Source organism: Drosophila miranda (assembly GCF_003369915.1).
Source record: "Drosophila miranda strain MSH22 chromosome Y unlocalized genomic scaffold, D.miranda_PacBio2.1 Contig_Y1_pilon, whole genome shotgun sequence".
Lineage (NCBI taxonomy): Eukaryota > Metazoa > Arthropoda > Insecta > Diptera > Drosophilidae > Drosophila > Drosophila miranda.
This window is the reverse complement of record NW_022881603.1, coordinates 311101-333766: the sequence shown is the minus strand read 5'-3', so window position 1 is coordinate 333766 and position 22666 is coordinate 311101. Positions and strand designations below refer to the sequence as shown.

The 22666-nt window shown below is 45.6% G+C and overlaps 1 protein-coding gene and 3 pseudogenes across 2 annotated transcripts; 2 read left to right on the top strand and 2 right to left on the bottom strand.

Moving 5' to 3' along the window:
- Positions 1-22666, top strand: part of LOC117189724 — a 112486-nt pseudogene that overhangs the window by 75935 nt on the left and 13885 nt on the right.
- Positions 2593-5851, bottom strand: LOC117189725 (endoribonuclease Dicer-like). Of its 2 annotated transcripts, none has more exons than XM_033394808.1 (9): positions 5765-5851; positions 5479-5544; positions 5265-5395; positions 4970-5147; positions 4499-4809; positions 3730-4432; positions 3093-3650; positions 2858-3032; positions 2593-2791 (listed from the first exon to the last, which is right to left on the bottom strand). In XM_033394808.1, exons 1-9 carry the CDS (start codon positions 5840-5842, stop codon positions 2688-2690), a joined length of 2304 nt encoding a protein of 767 aa, XP_033250699.1. In that variant the 5' UTR covers positions 5843-5851; the 3' UTR covers positions 2593-2687. The 2 variants fall into 2 exon arrangements, with proteins under 2 accessions (XP_033250699.1, XP_033250700.1); XM_033394809.1 differs by having other exon boundaries at positions 5684-5776.
- On the bottom strand, positions 9259-12481 carry LOC117189726 (annotated as a pseudogene).
- LOC117189728 lies at positions 20999-22313 on the top strand (annotated as a pseudogene).

Below are 22666 nucleotides of genomic sequence, written 5' to 3'. Positions count from 1 at the left end.
AAAACCCTTAGTTCGGCTCACATAATTTTAGGCCGTTGATAAATATATTTTCTACAAAATTGGTTAGTTTTTAGTCCTTGCTTTTATTGTATTTTGACTTAAACAAGGTTTAAACAAAATAGTTCAACAAACAAACAGTCGCAATGTTGCTGGTATTTAAAGACATGATGCGTGTATAGCCCTTTGTATACCCTGTTTTCCAAAATGTTTTTAAAACGTAATTGATGAAGAAATTTTCTCAAATTGATATGTGTTAGACATATTCATGCATGATTATTCTTGGTCTCTGTAGAAAGAAATCGTTTGTTGCGTGACCTTCCATCCATGGCCACAATTATTAGTTATTGATCTGAATTATGAAGTCTAGTGTAATATTTGCACGTACCTGTTTATATTAATTTGATTTATTTATTAATTCTTTTCCACTTTTTTAATAAATGTTTACACAAAAGACTCTTCCAGCGATTAGATGTTGTACAGAAGTGAACAAAATCAACGCATAAAGCAAACGAGGAAAACAAATTAATTTTGTTTGTGTAAATTCTTGTCTCTTTCATTCCACGAGCGCAACTACAGTAAAATATCACGATTAACTTACCATTTCGGTGCTTATTGCATGTCGTGGCTCGGTAAAAACTAGCTGAGTGGGCACTGTAACTCCACGGAATTGCGGTTATTTGCCGCCTTCAAAAACAAACCGAAGGCGGCTTCGTTTTTCGGTTCTTTTTCGACTGGTCCGCGTTCGCTTCCCGCGTAACTAGTTGCAGAACTAGTACATTGTAGTCGACGAAGACCTGGTCCACGTTCGCTTCCCGCGTAACTAGTTGCGAAGCCATCAATATCGTCAGGGCTCGCGTTGGCTCGCATCTTGGTGCTCTTCAACTGAAGATCGAGCAGCTGCGACAATGGCTTATCAACGTCCGGCTTGCAAATGCCGAAGTATTCCAGCATGCGGAAGCCATGTTGCAATCCATAGTTTCTCACAACGACTCCCAGAAGGGCCTCCAGAGTGTCAGCCACCACCTTGTTCTGAACAGCGACCTCACCAAAGAAGTAGTTCACGCCGGAGGAGAAGTCTCGGCCGGCATAATAGCCTTGCTGATTGCTCTTGCAACCTTGCACAAAGCGACGATAGGTATCCTCGTTGCAACGACCTGCCAGAATCTCCTCCTCACTAAGGGCCAGATTGAAGAGATTATGGGGACCAATCAGTTTGGCAAAGCTCGGCTGCTCCGTCCACACATCCAAGACATCTTCGGGCAGATTAATGCTGGGTGGAAGCCACGTTACTCTGGGGTCGAACAGACTGCAGCTAATACGACTGGGAATATACGTCTCCCTGAGGCAATACATCAGGTTCTTGTTGGACACCAGCCTCGACTTGACCTGCGTGAGCGTGCCTTCGTTCCAGTCGGGATACCTGCTGGCCAGGTAAAGACTGGCACTCATCTTGAGAAACGAGTCACCCAACAGCTCCGCTCGCTCCATATCATAAAAATCGGCAGATCCCGCTGTGGTGATGGCCGCCAGGAACTCACCCTGGTGGGCCGGAGTGATGTGATCATCGGAAACGCTCTTCATCAGAACCGGCAACACATTCAACGACTGTGGTTTGGGAGCTGAGCTGGTCGGCGGGAGCAGGGCAGGCCGGGCGGCAGGGGGCATTGCTGGACTCCTGGTCTCATAGATGTTCCCTTTAGGCATCTTGAACTGCGTCTGCAGCCAGAACTCCCTGTCGTCCTGCTCCATTTTGTCGAGAGACGTCACTTGGCTGGATATAAAATTGTTGTAATAGTTCAACTCCACGGTATAGGCGGACATGATGTTACGGGGTAGGTCTACGGGTTCCAGGTACTGCTGCCACGAATGTTGTAAGTCGCGTATCTGCAGTGTCTTCATCCAAATCTCAACTTCTTTGATGGGTAGGGGCTCCAGAATGGAGCGTGACCCTTCTTCATAATCATTGGGAACGGCATTGCCATGGGAATCCACATTGCGGCGCAACGACCAGTCGATCTCCAAGAGCTTTGGCCTATAGTCAACTCCATTTTGAGGCAGATGTTGCAGCCCCAGGTAGGTATTGAAGCGTTGTCGTAATGCCTCAGCATGCAGCATGAAGTGGAGCCGGTTCAAGATGCTGGGTAGAAACACTGCTTTTATCCAGAGGTCGCCGGGGAAATCGAAATTAAAGCAGAGCTCCGGAATGAGGATGATCTTGACCCTGGCCTTGCTCTGGGCCGACGTCTTGCCCCGCTGCTGGACATAGAAGTTCAGTTGCTCCGTAAGCTCGCGCACCTCGATCAGGAACTGGTCCATGCGAACAATTCCTTCGATGTCATCGCCATACTTGGACGTGGTGAACTCGCCATAGCTCGTGTTCTGGTGGTTGCTTTCCATCAGGCTGCTCGGAGTCAGGTCTCTGCGCACCTTGTGCACGAGCATTCGCTTGCTCGCGAAGTTGGCATACCACTGAGTCACAATTTTCCCCTCATAGTCCTCTGGACGCGGCGCTCTGTGTTCCTTGCGCTGCTTCACACTGACAGGCTTCGGGGTGGGCAGACGCTGGAACTGACGAACCAGCGGCCAGTCCACCACATTCTGATGCTCTGCGCCCACGGCTAGAGGCACGATCAGGTAGGAGTTGTCCTTGCCTCGACGATCCAGTACAAAGCAGGGATGCCAGATCTTCAACAGATCGCGGAACAGCATTCCATGGAATCCGTCTGACAAGAGGTCTTGAAGGTAGTTTGTGTCTCCGGCTTGAGTTTCTGCTTGTTTACCGTATCGATAACTAAAAGCACCCAAGGAGGAGAATGATTAAACAGAATTAGTGGGTATTTGATTGAATAAGACTCACCATCGTCGCTGTATTTCTTCCAGTGGTCAAAGTGAAAGTCGGTTATCGCCGTCACCCGGTCCTTAAGCGTGACGGGTAGGAAACGCTCGTTGAGCTCCCCCGTGGAGTACAGTTTAATGCAGGTCTTAAAGGCTGCCGATATTTTTGCCGCCTGAACTGAAGTCATGGGATCGCTCTGGAATGATTCGAACATGATTACTGACTGTCGACGCTGGGTAGTCCATTTTGGGCTTACATAAATTTTATCCCGCACGGACGAGCTGAGTGGAAGTTCGATAGAGACGACTTCTTTGCTTGCGGCCTGTGTGCCACAGAGTTTCCGCTTCTGGTCCCAACTGATTAGTGTGATCCAGGGCTCCACAAAGCCGAATGCATCCGAGGGCAGGCTCTGGCAGTAGCGGTGGAGCAGCATCAGGGCACTGCTAGGCAGCAGCACGGCACCTTTTTCGTTTATAAATGGTGGGATCAATTCGTGGAAGTGATCGGCTATCTCTTGCATCAGGGGTTCGGCCCGATCCAGGACGCGATCCTTTAAATACTCTCCGATGTCGGTATGGGCTTGGCGATATTGATTGATTTGTTGGTTGGTTTTTATGCGGTCAAGCTCTGAGGAAAAAAGCACAAACTGGGCCTCCTTGGATCGAGCCCGCCCCTTCGTCTGCACGTACATGTTAAATGTCTTTAAAGGATCCAGGATCAACACGTAATTGCAGGCCTTTACATCGATGCCTTCCTCTAGAACGCTCGAACAGATCATCAGGTTGGCTTCGCCATCCCTAAATTGATGAATGGCCTTTGTTGGGGATTGCGACAGGGGAGAATAATATACTTTTAATATAATGTTCTGTGCTGAGGCCCAAGGCATAACGTACCGACTTTTGCCACTTGCGCTCCAGGACGCTCTCACAATCCGCTGAAACTGAGTTGCGGCCCACCATAAACTGCGGCACGAGAACATCGCGCAGCGCCGGAATAACCGCAATGAACTTCTTCAACAATTGGTATATGCATTTGCTCGTATACCGGCGCTCAACGAAGACCAAGCAGCAAATATCCTTGGCATCCTTGCCCGAGAACGTTTTCTGCACGTAATGCAAAAATCTCTGCACCTTGGGAGTCGAAAAGTTCATGATGGTTTCCTCCGTGTGGACTGCGTCATCGGGCTCCGTATCATCGTCGACCAAATCGCGAAGCTTTTTCTTAAGCATGTGATTGATCCGGTTACACAGACAGATGGCCAACTTATATATGTGGGTCAGGGCAAGGGTTTCCGACTGATGCAGCTTGATTTCAAACTCTAGAATCACCGATACTATGGCCATGGCTGCCGCATATACGCCATAGTGCTCCAGCTGGTACTGGAAGTCGTTGAGCAGAGTCTTTATATATCCTTTCTTCTGCGGATCGCGGGGGGTCGACAGTCCCTTGGAATAGCGCGTAGGCTGTTTGCCAATCTCCAAATCGTCTAGGCGTACGTTGAAGTGCTCAATGCATCTATGTATGGCGTGCCCGATCACAAGGCTCCCCACTTGGTCTGGATAAGTCCTTAAACACTCCCTTGGTTTGGTGGAGTAGCTGCAAAAAATAAACAGAACTGCTATAGCGTGATTTCTTCTATGGAAAGGGCTTAAAAGGTCTCACAGCATCACGTTTTTCAATTCCTCCGTGTCGGACACGGTGATGATATTGCTTCTGAAGGTCGTCTCCAGCTCTCTGAGCTTTTGAGCGACCAGCTTAAATTCGTTGCCTTTAATGAGTACACCCGTCAGTCCCAAAACGCGCGGCAGTGGCGTGTTTCGGTCAGCGAGTAAAAACAGATGCATGAACTTATGGTAGGGATGGTGGCCAGTGCCATGGTGGCACTCGTCTGTAATCACGATGCTCACAGAGCTCAGCTCCAAGTACTTCTGGGTGACCATATTCAACATTACTTGGGCTGTGCCCACCAGAACCTATTGTCGTTGTAAGATATAAGAAAATTCGATTAGAAAAAAAAGCCAGGGCCAAATTTGTAAAGCACTTGGAAGCACAAATACTAGTGCATCCGTTCTATATAAACGAATATCAGAAATGCATATTGGTTTGATGAGGCGTCATGAGCTCGACACTAACTTGGCTATCGCTTATTTCGTGGCTCCATTTTATCTTCGACCAGTCGTCGACGCCCTGCTCCCCCAATAAGAACCCCACTTTGAGATTTGAGAACTTCCTCACGGCCATTGCCTGCTGGCGAGCTAGCTCGACTGTATTGCACATAAATATAGCTCGTTTTCCGCCCTCCTCGATTGATCTGTAGGAGTGTAAACAAATCCGAGAATTCAGTTCAACAGCTACATACATATGTATTTGCTTATGTATGAGTGTGTTTGCAAAATTCCAGTATGAAAAAAAAATGCAAGCGACTTACTTGTCCATGTCTTTGGAGAATCGCTTCAGGGCCAGGATGGCCACGTATGTCTTGCCAGATCCGGTCGGCAAGTAGATTATCCCATTGTTCTTCATAATATGATCCACGAGACGCAGCTGATAGCTGCGAGGCTGCAACAAATGCGAATGCATTTTTACAATTCAGCAAAAAGTATAAACTTATGTATATGCACTGGAATTTATATTATTTATACCTTTATTTCGGATTCCCCACTATGCACGTTGTCTGCCATGATGATCCTATTTGCTCCGGGTGCCAGCTGAAAGTGGTGAAATAAAATAAAATTCAGTGACTGCAGGCACAAGCTCGCCAACTAAGATGATTGCTGACGTGGCTATAATGACACAGCAGGTTTTTCTGGATGTGGCCAGCTACTAGCTGGAAGTACGGGGACTTACATTTTTTTCCAGTCACCGTTCTCTGTGTGCGGAAAACACCGCGATGGACGCGCAGGTTGACCGGCATATGTCTCGCCTCACCTTTGTTTTAATTGAACTTTGTTCCACCGATATATTGTATTGAACAAGTATTTGATCAGATAAGATAATAAATTCCATGAGCTGAATAAATAAACTGCCAAAAAAAGGAAAAAAGTAAATGAAGTCCTGTCCCTCAGTATTATCCGCGGGTTTATCGCAAAATATACCGTCCGACCCTTAGAAATATACCGAAATGTACCGTCTCATTTAAAAAATATACCGTAAATATACTGACGAATTCAAGTTCAAGTTTACATATTCCTCGTTTATGATATTCCGTGGAATATTACTAGCTATATAGAACATTAAGCCATGCCCACATAATTTTATCCGATTAGTGAATCTATTTGCGAATTGACTAGTTTATTTTAAACACTTGCTTTTATTGGATCTTGTCTAAAAGAAGGTATTAGTGAAATAGGTCAACCAAAAAACGGTTTTAGCGAAATAAGTTGTGGAGATAATGTTTTTTATCCCCAGTCGGCCGACTAATTATTTCGAATTAAATAAAACTCGGCGCAGAAATAAAATTACGATATGTTCTTTAATGCGTGACATCCAAATTGCAAGTGTGGCTTGCCTGCCCTTTACATTGCCGCTCCGATCGCTAAGCGCAGCTTCGCTCGGCCGACGTCGGTAGGCAGACGCAAAGCGGAGATAGCGAAGAGCGAGCTGGCAGAGAGCGTTTAGCAGGGCAAGCAAGCGCAAAGCTTTAACAAACAAATGAGTGACATAGACATAAGTAACAAACAAAATAAGCGGCTGAGGGCCAAGAATTAGGTGCTATTTGGCAAGCAGCTAATCGGCTGGGTTCTGCTCCGAACATAAGTCAAAACAAAAAAACGAGGCTAGTCGTTCATATTGCTCAATTTAGAGATTCCGTTGAATAATTCTGGCTAACTGAAACCCTTAGTTCGGCTCACATAATTTTAGGCCGTTGATAAATATATTTTCTACAAAATTGGTTAGTTTTTAGTCCTTGCTTTTATTGTATTTTGACTTCAATAGATTTTAAACAAAATAGTTCAACAAACAAACAGTCGCAATGTTGCTGGTATTTAAAGACATGATGCGTGTATAGCCCTTTGTATACCCTGTTTTCCAAAATGTTTTTAAAACGTTATTGATGAAGAAATTTTCTCAAATTGATATGTGTTAGACATATTCATGCATGATTATTCTTGGTCTCTGTAGAAAGAAATCGTTTGTTGCGTGACCTTCCATCCATGGCCACAATTATTAGTTATTGATCTGAATTATGAAGTCTAGTGTAATATTTGCACGTACCTGTTTATATTAATTTGATTTATTTATTAATTCTTTTCCACTTTTTTAATAAATGTTTACACAAAAGACTCTTCCAGCGATTAGATGTTGTACAGAAGTGAACAAAATCAACGCATAAAGCAAACGAGGAAAACAAATTAATTTTGTTTGTGTAAATTCTTGTCTCTTTCATTCCACGAGCGCAACTACAGTAAAATATCACGATTAACTTACCATTTCGGTGCTTATTGCATGTCGTGGCTCGGTAAAAACTAGCTGAGTGGGCACTGTAACTCCACGGAATTGCGGTTATTTGCCGCCTTCAAAAACAAACCGAAGGCGGCTTCGTTTTTCGGTTCTTTTTCGACTGGTCCGCGTTCGCTTCCCGCGTAACTAGTTGCAGAACTAGTACATTGTAGTCGACGAAGACCTGGTCCACGTTCGCTTCCCGCGTAACTAGTTGCGAAGCCATCAATATCGTCAGGGCTCGCGTTGGCTCGCATCTTGGTGCTCTTCAACTGAAGATCGAGCAGCTGCGACAATGGCTTATCAACGTCCGGCTTGCAAATGCCGAAGTATTCCAGCATGCGGAAGCCATGTTGCAATCCATAGTTTCTCACAACGACTCCCAGAAGGGCCTCCAGAGTGTCAGCCACCACCTTGTTCTGAACAGCGACCTCACCAAAGAAGTAGTTCACGCCGGAGGAGAAGTCTCGGCCGGCATAATAGCCTTGCTGATTGCTCTTGCAACCTTGCACAAAGCGACGATAGGTATCCTCGTTGCAACGACCTGCCAGAATCTCCTCCTCACTAAGGGCCAGATTGAAGAGATTATGGGGACCAATCAGTTTGGCAAAGCTCGGCTGCTCCGTCCACACATCCAAGACATCTTCGGGCAGATTAATGCTGGGTGGAAGCCACGTTACTCTGGGGTCGAACAGACTGCAGCTAATACGACTGGGAATATACGTCTCCCTGAGGCAATACATCAGGTTCTTGTTGGACACCAGCCTCGACTTGACCTGCGTGAGCGTGCCTTCGTTCCAGTCGGGATACCTGCTGGCCAGGTAAAGACTGGCACTCATCTTGAGAAACGAGTCACCCAACAGCTCCGCTCGCTCCATATCATAAACATCGGCAGATCCCGCTGTGGTGATGGCCGCCAGGAACTCACCCTGGTGGGCCGGAGTGATGTGATCATCGGAAACGCTCTTCATCAGAACCGGCAACACATTCAACGACTGTGGTTTGGGAGCTGAGCTGGTCGGCGGGAGCAGGGCAGGCCGGGCGGCAGGGGGCATTGCTGGACTCCTGGTCTCATAGATGTTCCCTTTAGGCATCTTGAACTGCGTCTGCAGCCAGAACTCCCTGTCGTCCTGCTCCATTTTGTCGAGAGACGTCACTTGGCTGGATATAAAATTGTTGTAATAGTTCAACTCCACGGTATAGGCGGACATGATGTTACGGGGTAGGTCTACGGGTTCCAGGTACTGCTGCCACGAATGTTGTAAGTCGCGTATCTGCAGTGTCTTCATCCAAATCTCAACTTCTTTGATGGGTAGGGGCTCCAGAATGGAGCGTGACCCTTCTTCATAATCATTGGGAACGGCATTGCCATGGGAATCCACATTGCGGCGCAACGACCAGTCGATCTCCAAGAGCTTTGGCCTATAGTCAACTCCATTTTGAGGCAGATGTTGCAGCCCCAGGTAGGTATTGAAGCGTTGTCGTAATGCCTCAGCATGCAGCATGAAGTGGAGCCGGTTCAAGATGCTGGGTAGAAACACTGCTTTTATCCAGAGGTCGCCGGGGAAATCGAAATTAAAGCAGAGCTCCGGAATGAGGATGATCTTGACCCTGGCCTTGCTCTGGGCCGACGTCTTGCCCCGCTGCTGGACATAGAAGTTCAGTTGCTCCGTAAGCTCGCGCACCTCGATCAGGAACTGGTCCATGCGAACAATTCCTTCGATGTCATCGCCATACTTGGACGTGGTGAACTCGCCATAGCTCGTGTTCTGGTGGTTGCTTTCCATCAGGCTGCTCGGAGTCAGGTCTCTGCGCACCTTGTGCACGAGCATTCGCTTGCTCGCGAAGTTGGCATACCACTGAGTCACAATTTTCCCCTCATAGTCCTCTGGACGCGGCGCTCTGTGTTCCTTGCGCTGCTTCACACTGACAGGCTTCGGGGTGGGCAGACGCTGGAACTGACGAACCAGCGGCCAGTCCACCACATTCTGATGCTCTGCGCCCACGGCTAGAGGCACGATCAGGTAGGAGTTGTCCTTGCCTCGACGATCCAGTACAAAGCAGGGATGCCAGATCTTCAACAGATCGCGGAACAGCATTCCATGGAATCCGTCTGACAAGAGGTCTTGAAGGTAGTTTGTGTCTCCGGCTTGAGTTTCTGCTTGTTTACCGTATCGATAACTAAAAGCACCCAAGGAGGAGAATGATTAAACAGAATTAGTGGGTATTTGATTGAATAAGACTCACCATCGTCGCTGTATTTCTTCCAGTGGTCAAAGTGAAAGTCGGTTATCGCCGTCACCCGGTCCTTAAGCGTGACGGGTAGGAAACGCTCGTTGAGCTCCCCGTGGAGTACAGTTTAATGCAGGTCTTAAAGGCTGCCGATATTTTTGCCGCCTGAACTGAAGTCATGGGATCGCTCTGGAATGATTCGAACATGATTACTGACTGTCGACGCTGGGTAGTCCATTTTGGGCTTACATAAATTTTATCCCGCACGGACGAGCTGAGTGGAAGTTCGATAGAGACGACTTCTTTGCTTGCGGCCTGTGTGCCACAGAGTTTCCGCTTCTGGTCCCAACTGATTAGTGTGATCCAGGGCTCCACAAAGCCGAATGCATCCGAGGGCAGGCTCTGGCAGTAGCGGTGGAGCAGCATCAGGGCACTGCTAGGCAGCAGCACGGCACCTTTTTCGTTTATAAATGGTGGGATCAATTCGTGGAAGTGATCGGCTATCTCTTGCATCAGGGGTTCGGCCCGATCCAGGACGCGATCCTTTAAATACTCTCCGATGTCGGTATGGGCTTGGCGATATTGATTGATTTGTTGGTTGGTTTTTATGCGGTCAAGCTCTGAGGAAAAAAGCACAAACTGGGCCTCCTTGGATCGAGCCCGCCCCTTCGTCTGCACGTACATGTTAAATGTCTTTAAAGGATCCAGGATCAACACGTAATTGCAGGCCTTTACATCGATGCCTTCCTCTAGAACGCTCGAACAGATCATCAGGTTGGCTTCGCCATCCCTAAATTGATGAATGGCCTTTGTTGGGGATTGCGACAGGGGAGAATAATATACTTTTAATATAATGTTCTGTGCTGAGGCCCAAGGCATAACGTACCGACTTTTGCCACTTGCGCTCCAGGACGCTCTCACAATCCGCTGAAACTGAGTTGCGGCCCACCATAAACTGCGGCACGAGAACATCGCGCAGCGCCGGAATAACCGCAATGAACTTCTTCAACAATTGGTATATGCATTTGCTCGTATACCGGCGCTCAACGAAGACCAAGCAGCAAATATCCTTGGCATCCTTGCCCGAGAACGTTTTCTGCACGTAATGCAAAAATCTCTGCACCTTGGGAGTCGAAAAGTTCATGATGGTTTCCTCCGTGTGGACTGCGTCATCGGGCTCCGTATCATCGTCGACCAAATCGCGAAGCTTTTTCTTAAGCATGTGATTGATCCGGTTACACAGACAGATGGCCAACTTATATATGTGGGTCAGGGCAAGGGTTTCCGACTGATGCAGCTTGATTTCAAACTCTAGAATCACCGATACTATGGCCATGGCTGCCGCATATACGCCATAGTGCTCCAGCTGGTACTGGAAGTCGTTGAGCAGAGTCTTTATATATCCTTTCTTCTGCGGATCGCGGGGGGTCGACAGTCCCTTGGAATAGCGCGTAGGCTGTTTGCCAATCTCCAAATCGTCTAGGCGTACGTTGAAGTGCTCAATGCATCTATGTATGGCGTGCCCGATCACAAGGCTCCCCACTTGGTCTGGATAAGTCCTTAAACACTCCCTTGGTTTGGTGGAGTAGCTGCAAAAAATAAACAGAACTGCTATAGCGTGATTTCTTCTATGGAAAGGGCTTAAAAGGTCTCACAGCATCACGTTTTTCAATTCCTCCGTGTCGGACACGGTGATGATATTGCTTCTGAAGGTCGTCTCCAGCTCTCTGAGCTTTTGAGCGACCAGCTTAAATTCGTTGCCTTTAATGAGTACACCCGTCAGTCCCAAAACGCGCGGCAGTGGCGTGTTTCGGTCAGCGAGTAAAAACAGATGCATGAACTTATGGTAGGGATGGTGGCCAGTGCCATGGTGGCACTCGTCTGTAATCACGATGCTCACAGAGCTCAGCTCCAAGTACTTCTGGGTGACCATATTCAACATTACTTGGGCTGTGCCCACCAGAACCTATTGTCGTTGTAAGATATAAGAAAATTCGATTAGAAAAAAAAGCCAGGGCCAAATTTGTAAAGCACTTGGAAGCACAAATACTAGTGCATCCGTTCTATATAAACGAATATCAGAAATGCATATTGGTTTGATGAGGCGTCATGAGCTCGACACTAACTTGGCTATCGCTTATTTCGTGGCTCCATTTTATCTTCGACCAGTCGTCGACGCCCTGCTCCCCCAATAAGAACCCCACTTTGAGATTTGAGAACTTCCTCACGGCCATTGCCTGCTGGCGAGCTAGCTCGACTGTATTGCACATAAATATAGCTCGTTTTCCGCCCTCCTCGATTGATCTGTAGGAGTGTAAACAAATCCGAGAATTCAGTTCAACAGCTACATACATATGTATTTTCTTATGTATGAGTGTGTTTGCAAAATTCCAGTATGAAAAAAAATGCAAGCGACTTACTTGTCCATGTCTTTGGAGAATCGCTTCAGGGCCAGGATGGCCACGTATGTCCTGCCAGATCCGGTCGGCAAGTAGATTATCCCATTGTTCTTCATAATATGATCCACGAGACGCAGCTGATAGCTGCGAGGCTGCAACAAATGCGAATGCATTTTTACAATTCAGCAAAAAGTATAAACTTATGTATATGCACTGGAATTTATATTATTTATACCTTTATTTCGGATTCCCCACTATGCACGTTGTCTGCCATGATGATCCTATTTGCTCCGGGTGCCAGCTGAAAGTGGTGAAATAAAATAAAATTCAGTGACTGCAGGCACAAGCTCGCCAACTAAGATGATTGCTGACGTGGCTATAATGACACAGCAGGTTTTTCTGGATGTGGCCAGCTACTAGCTGGAAGTACGGGGACTTACATTTTTTTCCAGTCACCGTTCTCTGTGTGCGGAAAACACCGCGATGGACGCGCAGGTTGACCGGCATATGTCTCGCCTCACCTTTGTTTTAATTGAACTTTGTTCCACCGATATATTGTATTGAACAAGAATTTGATCAGATAAGATAATAAATTCCAAGAGCTGAATAAATAAACTGCCAAAAAAAGGAAAAAAGTAAATGAAGTCCTGTCCCTCAGTATTATCCGCGGGTTTATCGCAAAATATACCGTCCGACCTTTAGAAATATACCGAAATGTACCGTCTCATTTAAAAAATATACCGTAAATATACTGACGAATTCAAGTTCAAGTTTACATATTCCTCGTTTATGATATTCCGTGGAATATTACTAGCTATATAGAACATTAAGCCATGCCCACATAATTTTATCCGATTAGTAAATCTATTTGCGAATTGACTAGTTTATTTTAAACACTTGCTTTTATTGGATCTTGTCTAAAAGAAGGTATTAGTGAAATAGGTCAACCAAAAAACGGTTTTAGCGAAATAAGTTGTGGAGATAATGTTTTTTATCCCCAGTCGGCCGACTAATTATTTCGAATTAAATAAAACTCGGCGCAGAAATAAAAGTACGATATGTTCTTTAATGCGTGACATCCAAATTGCAAGTGTGGCTTGCCTGCCCTTTACATTGCCGCTCCGATCGCTAAGCGCAGCTTCGCTCGGCCGACGTCGGTAGGCAGACGCAAAGCGGAGATAGCGAAGAGCGAGCTGGCAGAGAGCGTTTAGCAGGGCAAGCAAGCGCAAAGCTTTAACAAACAAATGAGTGACATAGACATAAGTAACAAACAAAATAAGCGGCTGAGGGCCAAGAATTAGGTGCTATTTGGCAAGCAGCTAATCGGCTGGGTTCTGCTCCGAACATAAGTCAAAACAAAAAAACGAGGCTAGTCGTTCATATTGCTCAATTTAGAGATTCCGTTGAATAATTCTGGCTAACTGAAACCCTTAGTTCGGCTCACATAATTTTAGGCCGTTGATAAATATATTTTCTACAAAATTGGTTAGTTTTTAGTCCTTGCTTTTATTGTATTTTGACTTAAACAAGGTTTAAACAAAATAGTTCAACAAACAAACAGTCGCAATGTTGCTGGTATTTAAAGACATGATGCGTGTATAGCCCTTTGTATACCCTGTTTTCCAAAATGTTTTTAAAACGTTATTGATGAAGAAATTTTCTCAAATTGATACATATGTGTTAGACATATTCATGCATGATTATTCTTGGTCTCTGTAGAAAGAAATCGTTTGTTGCGTGACCTTCCATCCATGGCCACAATTATTAGTTATTGATCTGAATTATGAAGTCTAGTGTAATATTTGCACGTACCTGTTTATATTAATTTGATTTATTTATTAATTCTTTTCCACTTTTTTAATAAATGTTTACACAAAAGACTCTTCCAGCGATTAGATGTTGTACAGAAGTGAACAAAATCAACGCATAAAGCAAACGAGGAAAACAAATTAATTTTGTTTGTGTAAATTCTTGTCTCTTTCATTCCACGAGCGCAACTACAGTAAAATATCACGATTAACTTACCATTTCGGTGCTTATTGCATGTCGTGGCTCGGTAAAAACTAGCTGAGTGGGCACTGTAACTCCACGGAATTGCGGTTATTTGCCGCCTTCAAAAACAAACCGAAGGCGGCTTCGTTTTTCGGTTCTTTTTCGACTGGTCCGCGTTCGCTTCCCGCGTAACTAGTTGCAGAACTAGTACATTGTAGTCGATGAAGACCTGGTCCACGTTCGCTTCCCGCGTAACTAGTTGCGTAGCTAGTTGCGCGGTAAACAGCGCAGAAATAGTTCGAGAGGGGTCAATTGACCCCTTTGGTTCTACAGGGTAAAAACACATAAATACATACATATCGACACATACAGACATATGTGAACCGCTATTTGGACGCAACAGTTATATGTACATATATACATCTTTCGTTTACTGCAATCACTGTCGCAGTGGGAGAATTTTCGTTGCCGCTCTTGAGCTTAACGGTGCGCCAAGTATCTGTATCTAACGGGTATATTGATTTCGGCTGTTACTTGCCAAGTGACGCGCTACCCTGTATCTAACGGGTATATTGTTTTCTGCCGTCACTTGCAACGACTCTTTCCCTTGATACCTCGTGCCTCGACATTCAATTCAAATTCGTTTTCGATTATCGTTCTCGTTCAAACATATAAAAAAAAAAATAATGATAATAATAAATAAATAAATCGAAATAATAGTGGTTTGTTGTGTAAAATCTTCATACACAAACATTATGGCAGAAAAAAGTAAATCCACTCTTGAAGACTTCAAGATTAAGCTCAAAAGTCGAGTAAAAAGCATTCGCCGCTTAGAGGATCGATTAGATCAAGGGTCGATTCCTTTGCAATTACCGGAATTACAATGTAGATTAGATTGTTTGAATGCTTCAATTGAAAAGGCTAACCATTTGCAGGAGCAAATCGAGGACATAACAGGTGATGATGCATATGCGGCCGAGTTGGAAGAGCTGATAATTGTCACCAAAGGAAAGATAATGTCGCTTATCGCCGCCTTTGATGCAGCGTCATGAGCTCGACACTAACTTGGCTATCGCTTATTTCGTGGCTCCATTTTATCTTCGACCAGTCGTCGACGCCCTGCTCCCCCAATAAGAACCCCACTTTGAGATTTGAGAACTTCCTCACGGCCATTGCCTGCTGGCGAGCTAGCTCGACTGTATTGCACATAAATATAGCTCGTTTTCCGCCCTCCTCGAGACGAAGCCAGTGTCTTTTTCAGCCCAAACTCATGCTAGACTTCCGAAATTGGCATTACCCAAATTTAGTGGTAAACACTCGGAATTCAAAAATTTCATTAGCCTTTTTGAGAGACTAGTCCATAGCGACAACAGCATACCGGTGATCGAAAAATTTAATCATTTGATTTCGTGCCTCTCTGATGATGCATTAGGAACAATAAAGGCGTTCCAAGTCACCGAGGCAAATTATGAAAAGGCCATGGCTGGCCTAAAACGAGTATATGACAACGATTATTTGATTTTCACGAATAATATTTCCACATTGTTCAATCTGCCGAGAATGTCGCATCAATCTGCATCATCTCTAAGAACTCAAATCGATACTTTTTCGTCGATTTACGGATCGTTACTGTCGATCGGAGATGATACAAAAATTTCGAATGCAATGCTCATTCATCTCGTTTTAAACAGAGTCGACCCAGTGACGAAACAAAAGTGGGATGAACAGCTTACTTATGAGAAGTTGCCGCTTTGGTCCGACTTTGAGAAAGTCTTGAATCGTCGATACCAGCATTTGTCTGCTGAAGAATCGACCAAGCCAAGGCAAGACAAAGTCATGCCAAGAAAGCAACATAATCGCAGTTCATTTGCTTGTTCTTCCACTTCCACCAACAGTAGAACTCAGCAAACTTGTAGCTACTGCAATTCAGGAGACCATGTAGTGTCAAATTGCCCTTCATTTTCGCGTCTCTCGGTGATGCAAAGGTTTGAGTTTGCTAAGTCGGCATCCCTATGCATTAATTGTCTGCGAAAAGGCCACGCTGTTGTAAAATGCAAAGCCAATAAATGTCGAGTGTGCAGCCGCTCACATCATACATTATTGCATCGATACACAGTGTCGGCTAATAGTCTCGCGTTGCCACCACCCCAAGAGAGTCCTTCTCCTCCATCAAATCAGAATCAACCTTCCACGTCACATGTTTTGCATGAGACAGCGTTGGACAGGGTAATTCTGGCTACGTCGATCGTAAGCGTCCGAACTAAGAGCGGTGAACACATTCTGGCCAGAGCTCTGCTCGACTCTGGATCACAAACAAATTTTATTACCGAGGACCTCGCTAATCGCTTACAGATCCGTAGAGAGGAGTCCTGTATTAACTTGCTTGGAATTGGTGAATCTAATTCTCAAGCAAAGGATAAAATACACACAGTGGTGAAGTCGCGAATAAATGGTAGTGAGTTCTCCTTTGATTTTTGGATCCTGAAATCAATTTCAGGTTATCACCCTGACCAGTCAGTGAATGTGACTGACTGGCGAATCCCAGAGAACCTACCACTGGCAGACCCTTATTTCTACAAGCCACAAAGAATAGATATGTTAATTGGAGCAGAATCGTTCTTTGAATTATTAGCTGTTGGGCAAATTAAACAAGGTCCTGACTTTCCAACTCTTCAGAAAACCCTTCTTGGTTGGGTTGTGTCGGGAAAATATGTTTCCAGGAGTTCTGCTCCTCAAATTACAAACAGTTTGAGTTGCAGTGAAGAGTTGCTAGTATCCATCGATAGGACCTTGAAAAAGTTTTGGTCACTGGAAGAAATGCCATCTACCAAGAAAATTGCCACACCTGAGCACAAGCTATGTGAAGAACACTATCGTAAGACGACTCAGGTACTATCATCAGGTCGGTTCGAAGTAAGGTTCCCGTTTAAATCAGATCCAAATTGTTTAGGCAACTCCTTTGAGGTTGCGAAACGGCGGTTTTTGTCGCTTGAAAGACGATTGCATCGTGACCCTGAGTTGAAGAAAATGTACTTGGAATTCATGGAAGCGTACCTCTCCTTAGGTCATATGTCTCCTACTGACAATACGATTCCTTCTACTCCACACTACGTAATCCCTCATCAGTGTGTTCTGAGGCCACAAAGTACGTCTACCAAGCTCCGAGTCGTGTTCGATGCTTCGTCCAAGACGTCCTCACAGGTGGCCTTAAATGACATTCTGATGGTGGGACCTACCATTCAAGAGGAATTATACTCGACACTGCTCCGTTTCCGTCTGCACAGGTTTGCCCTGACTGCTGATGTTAAAAAGATGTATCGCCAAGTAAACGAAGCGGATCGGCAGTTTCAGCTCATAGTGTGGAGAAGAGACCCTTCTGAATCCTTGAGATTATACAAGCTCAACACTGTAACCTATGGGACTGGACCAGCCCCATTCTTAGCTATCCGGTGTTTGAAAAGGATGAGTAAGTCTGCGAAGCTCTCATTCCCTAGAGCTGCTAACGTTATTGGGTCCGACTTTTACGTCGATGACTTGTTGACTGGTGCTGCATGCGTAGAGGAGCTAAGGGCAATTAAGTCCGAAGTGTCTCAGGTTCTTCAGACCGCAGGGTTTGAGTTGACTAAGTGGTTTTCAAACTCACCCGAGATCACCGCATCTGAGAGCACAGCCAAACCCATAACAATCTCGGATTCAGAGTCGACAAAGGCGTTAGGAATCTCATGGTTACCTACTGACGATGCCTTTAAGTTCAAAATTGACAATTCAGTTATGGGTCTCCGAGCGACAAAACGGAACATACTATCGGTGACATCAAAGTTGTTTGACCCCTTGGTTTATTAAGTCCTATCGTTATAAAAGGCAAGATCCTATTGCAGGAGCTTTGGCTTAACAAACTAGATTGGGATGAGTCGATCCCGCTGCATTTGGAAACAGCGTGGAATAAGTTGAAAAATACACTATCTCAATTGGAAGACATATCCATATCTCGGTTTGTGTATTCCGATCCGATGTCACCGGTTCAGCAGTCTCTAATTCTTGGACACTCATGATGAAATTAAGTATTGAAAAGAGAAATTGATGTGTTAGAATTAGAGTAGGGTTTGGGATTATTCAGTGACTCGGCCACTAATTAGGATGCCTAATTACATGCCTTTGCTGACGCCTCCATGAGAGCGTATGGAGCGTGCGTCTATATACGTAGCAGAACTGCAGAAGGTTTAAAAATATCATTGTTGACTTCGAAATCCAAAGTAGCGCCGCTCAAGACCAAAACGCTCCCAAGGCTTGAGTTATGTGCCGCTCACCTTCTCGCAGATCTCTGTCACAGAATCAAGCCCCTATTAAACGTGCCCATTGAACGAGTCGTTTATTGGTCGGATTCAGAGGTAACTCTCCATTGGATCCGGTCTCATCCATCTTCGTTGTCGACTTTCGTTTCAAATAGAGTGGCTGAGATTCAAGAGTGGTCAGATGATGCTACGTGGCGGCATGTACCCACGAAACAGAACACAGCAGATATTGTCTCAAGAGGTTGTGACGTCGACGAAATCGTTCAGTCAATTTGGTTCGAAGGACCATCATTTCTGAAAGAGGAAGAAGAAAACTGGCCCAAGAACGCTCATTTCGAACACTCCGATGATCTTCAGCTGGAAAAGAGGAAGACTGCGGTCGGGTTGACCGCGGCTGTGCGAAGTTCGGAGCTGTTAGATGTCATCGAGGGATTCTCGTCACACCTCAAACTGCTTAGAGTGTTCGTGTATGTGTTCCGCTTTATAAGAAAATGTAAAGACCCAAGCCTAAATTTCGAAAAAACTATCTCACCGACCGAATACAATGAAGCTTTTTATAAAATTGTCGAAATCATCCAGCATCACGAGTATCAAGAAGAAATTGAAAAGGTTAGGAAAGGATCTACAATTGGTCCTTGTCTTCAGCGGTTGAACCCATTCATCCATGAAGACACAGGGACTTGGTGCAACTTTTCGTTGTTGCGAGTGGGGGGGCGACTAGCCAAAGCTCCTATATCATACGATGCCAAGTTTCCTCTGCTTTTGACTAAGCGCTCGCAATTCGTGCGAAGCTATATTCGTCATCTGCACCATTCGAATTTTCATGTCGGCCCACGAGCACTTGTGAGCATCCTTCGACAGAGCGTGTGAATAGTGAACGCTCAGGAGGTCTGCCGTCAGACAGTTCGATCGTGTATGCGCTGTTTTAAATGCAAGCCTCGATTGCTGACGCAACTCATGGGGAATTTACCCGCAGATCGACTCCGTGCTCTCCGCCCATTTTCAATTTGCGGCGTTGATTTTTGTGGACCAGTGCACACGACATTGAAAATTCGCGGAAGGCCCCCATACAAGTCATACATTGCGCTTTTTGTTTGTTTTGCGTCCAAGGCGGTTCACCTAGAAATAGTTTCCGATCTAACCACTGATTGTTTTTTGTTGGCTTTTCAAAGGTTCGTCGGGCGCCGAGGATATCCCCAAGTCGTTCATTGCGACAACGGGACGAACTTCGTAGGAGCGAGCCGCCATCTCAGCGCTCTGCGGATCAGGCTCAAGGAGCAAGGAGACGCAATTCGCGATTTCGCGTCAAAGAACGGATGCGAATTTGCGTTCATACCGCCGCGAGCTCCTCACATGGGAGGGCTATGGGAGGCAGGTGTAAAAACTGCCAAGAGCCTACTCCTACGGGCGGTAGGCAGCGCGCTCCTAACCGCCGAAGAGCTCGCCACAGTCCTCGTCGGCATCGAGGCCATAATGAACTCGAGGCCGCTGGGAGCCATCAGCCAAGATCCAAGCGACGGCGAGGCCCTAACACCCGGGCACCTGCTGACAGGCGGGTCGCTCATCGCCCCCCCAGCACTGCGGACTCCGGACCAGGAGAGTCTCAGTTGCTTGCGGCGATGGCGACTTGTCTCGTCAGTCAGGCAAGCGTTTTGGCAGTGATGGTCCCGCGAATATGTCCTGGGGCTGCAAATTCGGGTCAAATGGCACCAGCAGCAACCGAACCTCGAGGAAGGAGACCTCGTCATCGTGGCCGAGGACAATCTGCCGCCTCAGGAGTGGCTCGTGGGGAGGGTCATCGCCACGCACGCAGGAGAGGACGGCATGGTCAGGGTCGTCGAAATAAGGACTAGCACCGGAGCGGTTTTTCGGCGGCCCATACACAAATTAGCGCCGCTCCCAATGTGTTGAAGCCGATGCAGGCGTTCAACGGGGCCGGTGTTGCGTGACCTTCCATCCATGGCCACAATTATTAGTTATTGATCGGAGCCACGTTCAGGAGGCCAATCCACAAATTGGCGCTTCTGCCAATAGTTTGAAGCCTTCCAGGCCTTCAACGGGGCCGGTGTAGCGCCATTTGGATAATAATAATTGTTATTAGGACAGTATTTCATGAAGTCTAGTGTAAGTTAGGATAGGGCAAAGCGGGAGCGCAATAAAAGCTCGCTCTCTCGCTCTTGGCGAATTCGCCCCGCTTTGCCACCGTAGGTTAGCTAGAGTAAGAGATTTGAATTGTGAAGAAAATATAGTTGTTCGCCAACCTTGAATTAGATCGAGCGTATCAAGTTTTTCGCCCCGCCAAATAAATAATTTAAATTACAGCCACCCAAAGTTTTCGGTAATTGATTAGAAAAACTCTTCTAATTTTTCATCGTTGAAATAGGTTTAAATATTCCAGAAGGGTATTCCATTGTTGCTATCGATAAACGGGAAAACTGCCAACTGCTGAAAAACTGCACCTCGAATGAAATGCTGCTGGACTGCCAACCTGCTTTAAGTAGAGCGCAAAGTATGAAAGTGAATGAAAAAAACACCAATGTTTAAAAAAAAAATGTATCTAAATAATGTATTAAAATAATTTAAATATTTGTATTTAAAATAAACTTTAAATTTAAGCCCAGCTATGGTTAACAAACGAATCAAACGCAGCTGTACAAGTACACATTCAAGTTCAAGTGCGGCTTGGAAGTGCAGTAATTCTTATCAGCAAACAACTTTGCATTAGCTTCCGGATTTAAACAGTTAATTCATTCAAAATGCATTTCGTTTGCGATCTCAGTTTAATTTTGATTGCAATGTGCATGGTTCGGAGAATACGACTCACAATGGAAAACTATTTCGTTTTACTGCTGATTCTTTTGGCTGTACCTTGGTCCTTTGAGGCCACCCCCAAGCTTAAGCCAACCAAGGCTGCCATTATAGACTTGAAGAACAAAACTGAAGTAGTACCGTCAAGTAGCATGCCCATTGCCAATGTCACAGCCGTGCACGAGAAGTTGGCAGAAGTCCACATTGATCAGCACAAAACCATGGTGCAGCCACCATCAAGGACAGAGAAAATGAAATAAACAAGCTTCAAACCAAGGAACACACTGACGACGATCTACTGAAGAGATTTGAGAATCTCACAGAATATACAGCTAAACTGAAGGAAAAGGCGGATCAAATCAAGGTACTCGAGCAGAAGGTCAAGGTCTACGAAATCAGATTGAAGAGGAAACAGCACGTGTTGAGTGATTTAAGAAAACAGAACACCTCCAGTGCGGCATTGATCGATCATCTGAGAGCCAAAGTCGTATATTTTGATGGTAAATTCAGGGAGAAGAAGGACGACCTGTTGGCAGGCTGGGAGGCAGCCACCACCTCTTGTATGCCCTACGGCATGTCGTCTGGGATTCATTTTATCTGGTGTCCTGTGAGGGTCTCACGGCCGCCGGTCCTGGATGGATGGCTATTCAGCGTCGACTGGATGGCTCTGTGAACTTCGATCGCAACTGGGATCAGTACAGGAAATGGTTTGGCAAGCTCAACGGGGAGTTCTTTATTGGCCTCGAAAAACTGCACCGCCTGACCAGCTCCCAGCCTCATGAGCTCTACATAAGCTTCAGGAGATTCAATGGAGAGTCAAGCTATGCTCACTACGATGACTTTGTTATTGGCAGCGAGGAGGAAGGCTACGAATTGAAATTGCTCGGCTATTATCAAGGAAATTCCAGCGACGCGTTACGCACCCATGACAAGATGAAATTCTCAACCTTCGATAGGGATAACGATGAATTTACGCATATGAATTGCGCCGAGTATCACCACGGAGCCTGGTGGTACGACTTCTGTTCGCGAAGGTAATTCATCCGTCCACTGAGTATCACACAAACACATAGGAATTATTCAGTTAATATCCTCTTCCCATAGCAATTTGAATGGCAAGTACTTCAAGGCCGAGGTGGACAATGTCCAGGGCATTTTCTGGGAGCAATGGTATAGCTTCAGATCTCTGAGATCCGTACAGATGCTAGTCCGTCCAAAGAGCCAAATGGAGCTGAACGATTTACCGAGGACCAAGCGTACAGTACCCCTAAAAATTCATTAAAATGAATCCCTCCATCAGCTCAACACACACGAATGCCCATTATTTTTACACAAATTGTTAAACCAGATAAATCTCAATACGAAGCCGCGCGCCAAACGCCGAACCCCATTCGTCTTTGTTATTAACTCTTCCGACGCCCGCTCCCCCGCCGCGATTCGACAGTTGATTAGCTTTCGATTTTTCGCCCTCTCCTCTCTCGGGTACAATAATTACTTCGTTACAGTTCACTGCAGTTCGCTGCTCTAGACATTTGTTTATTCGCGCACAAGTGATTAGTTTTTTTTTTTTTTTTTTTTTTTTTTTTTATTAAGCGTTGAATCCGTACATTGCATATAACGTATCTTAACATCACTGGTAAATAATAATGGGGTAGCCAAACCTAATG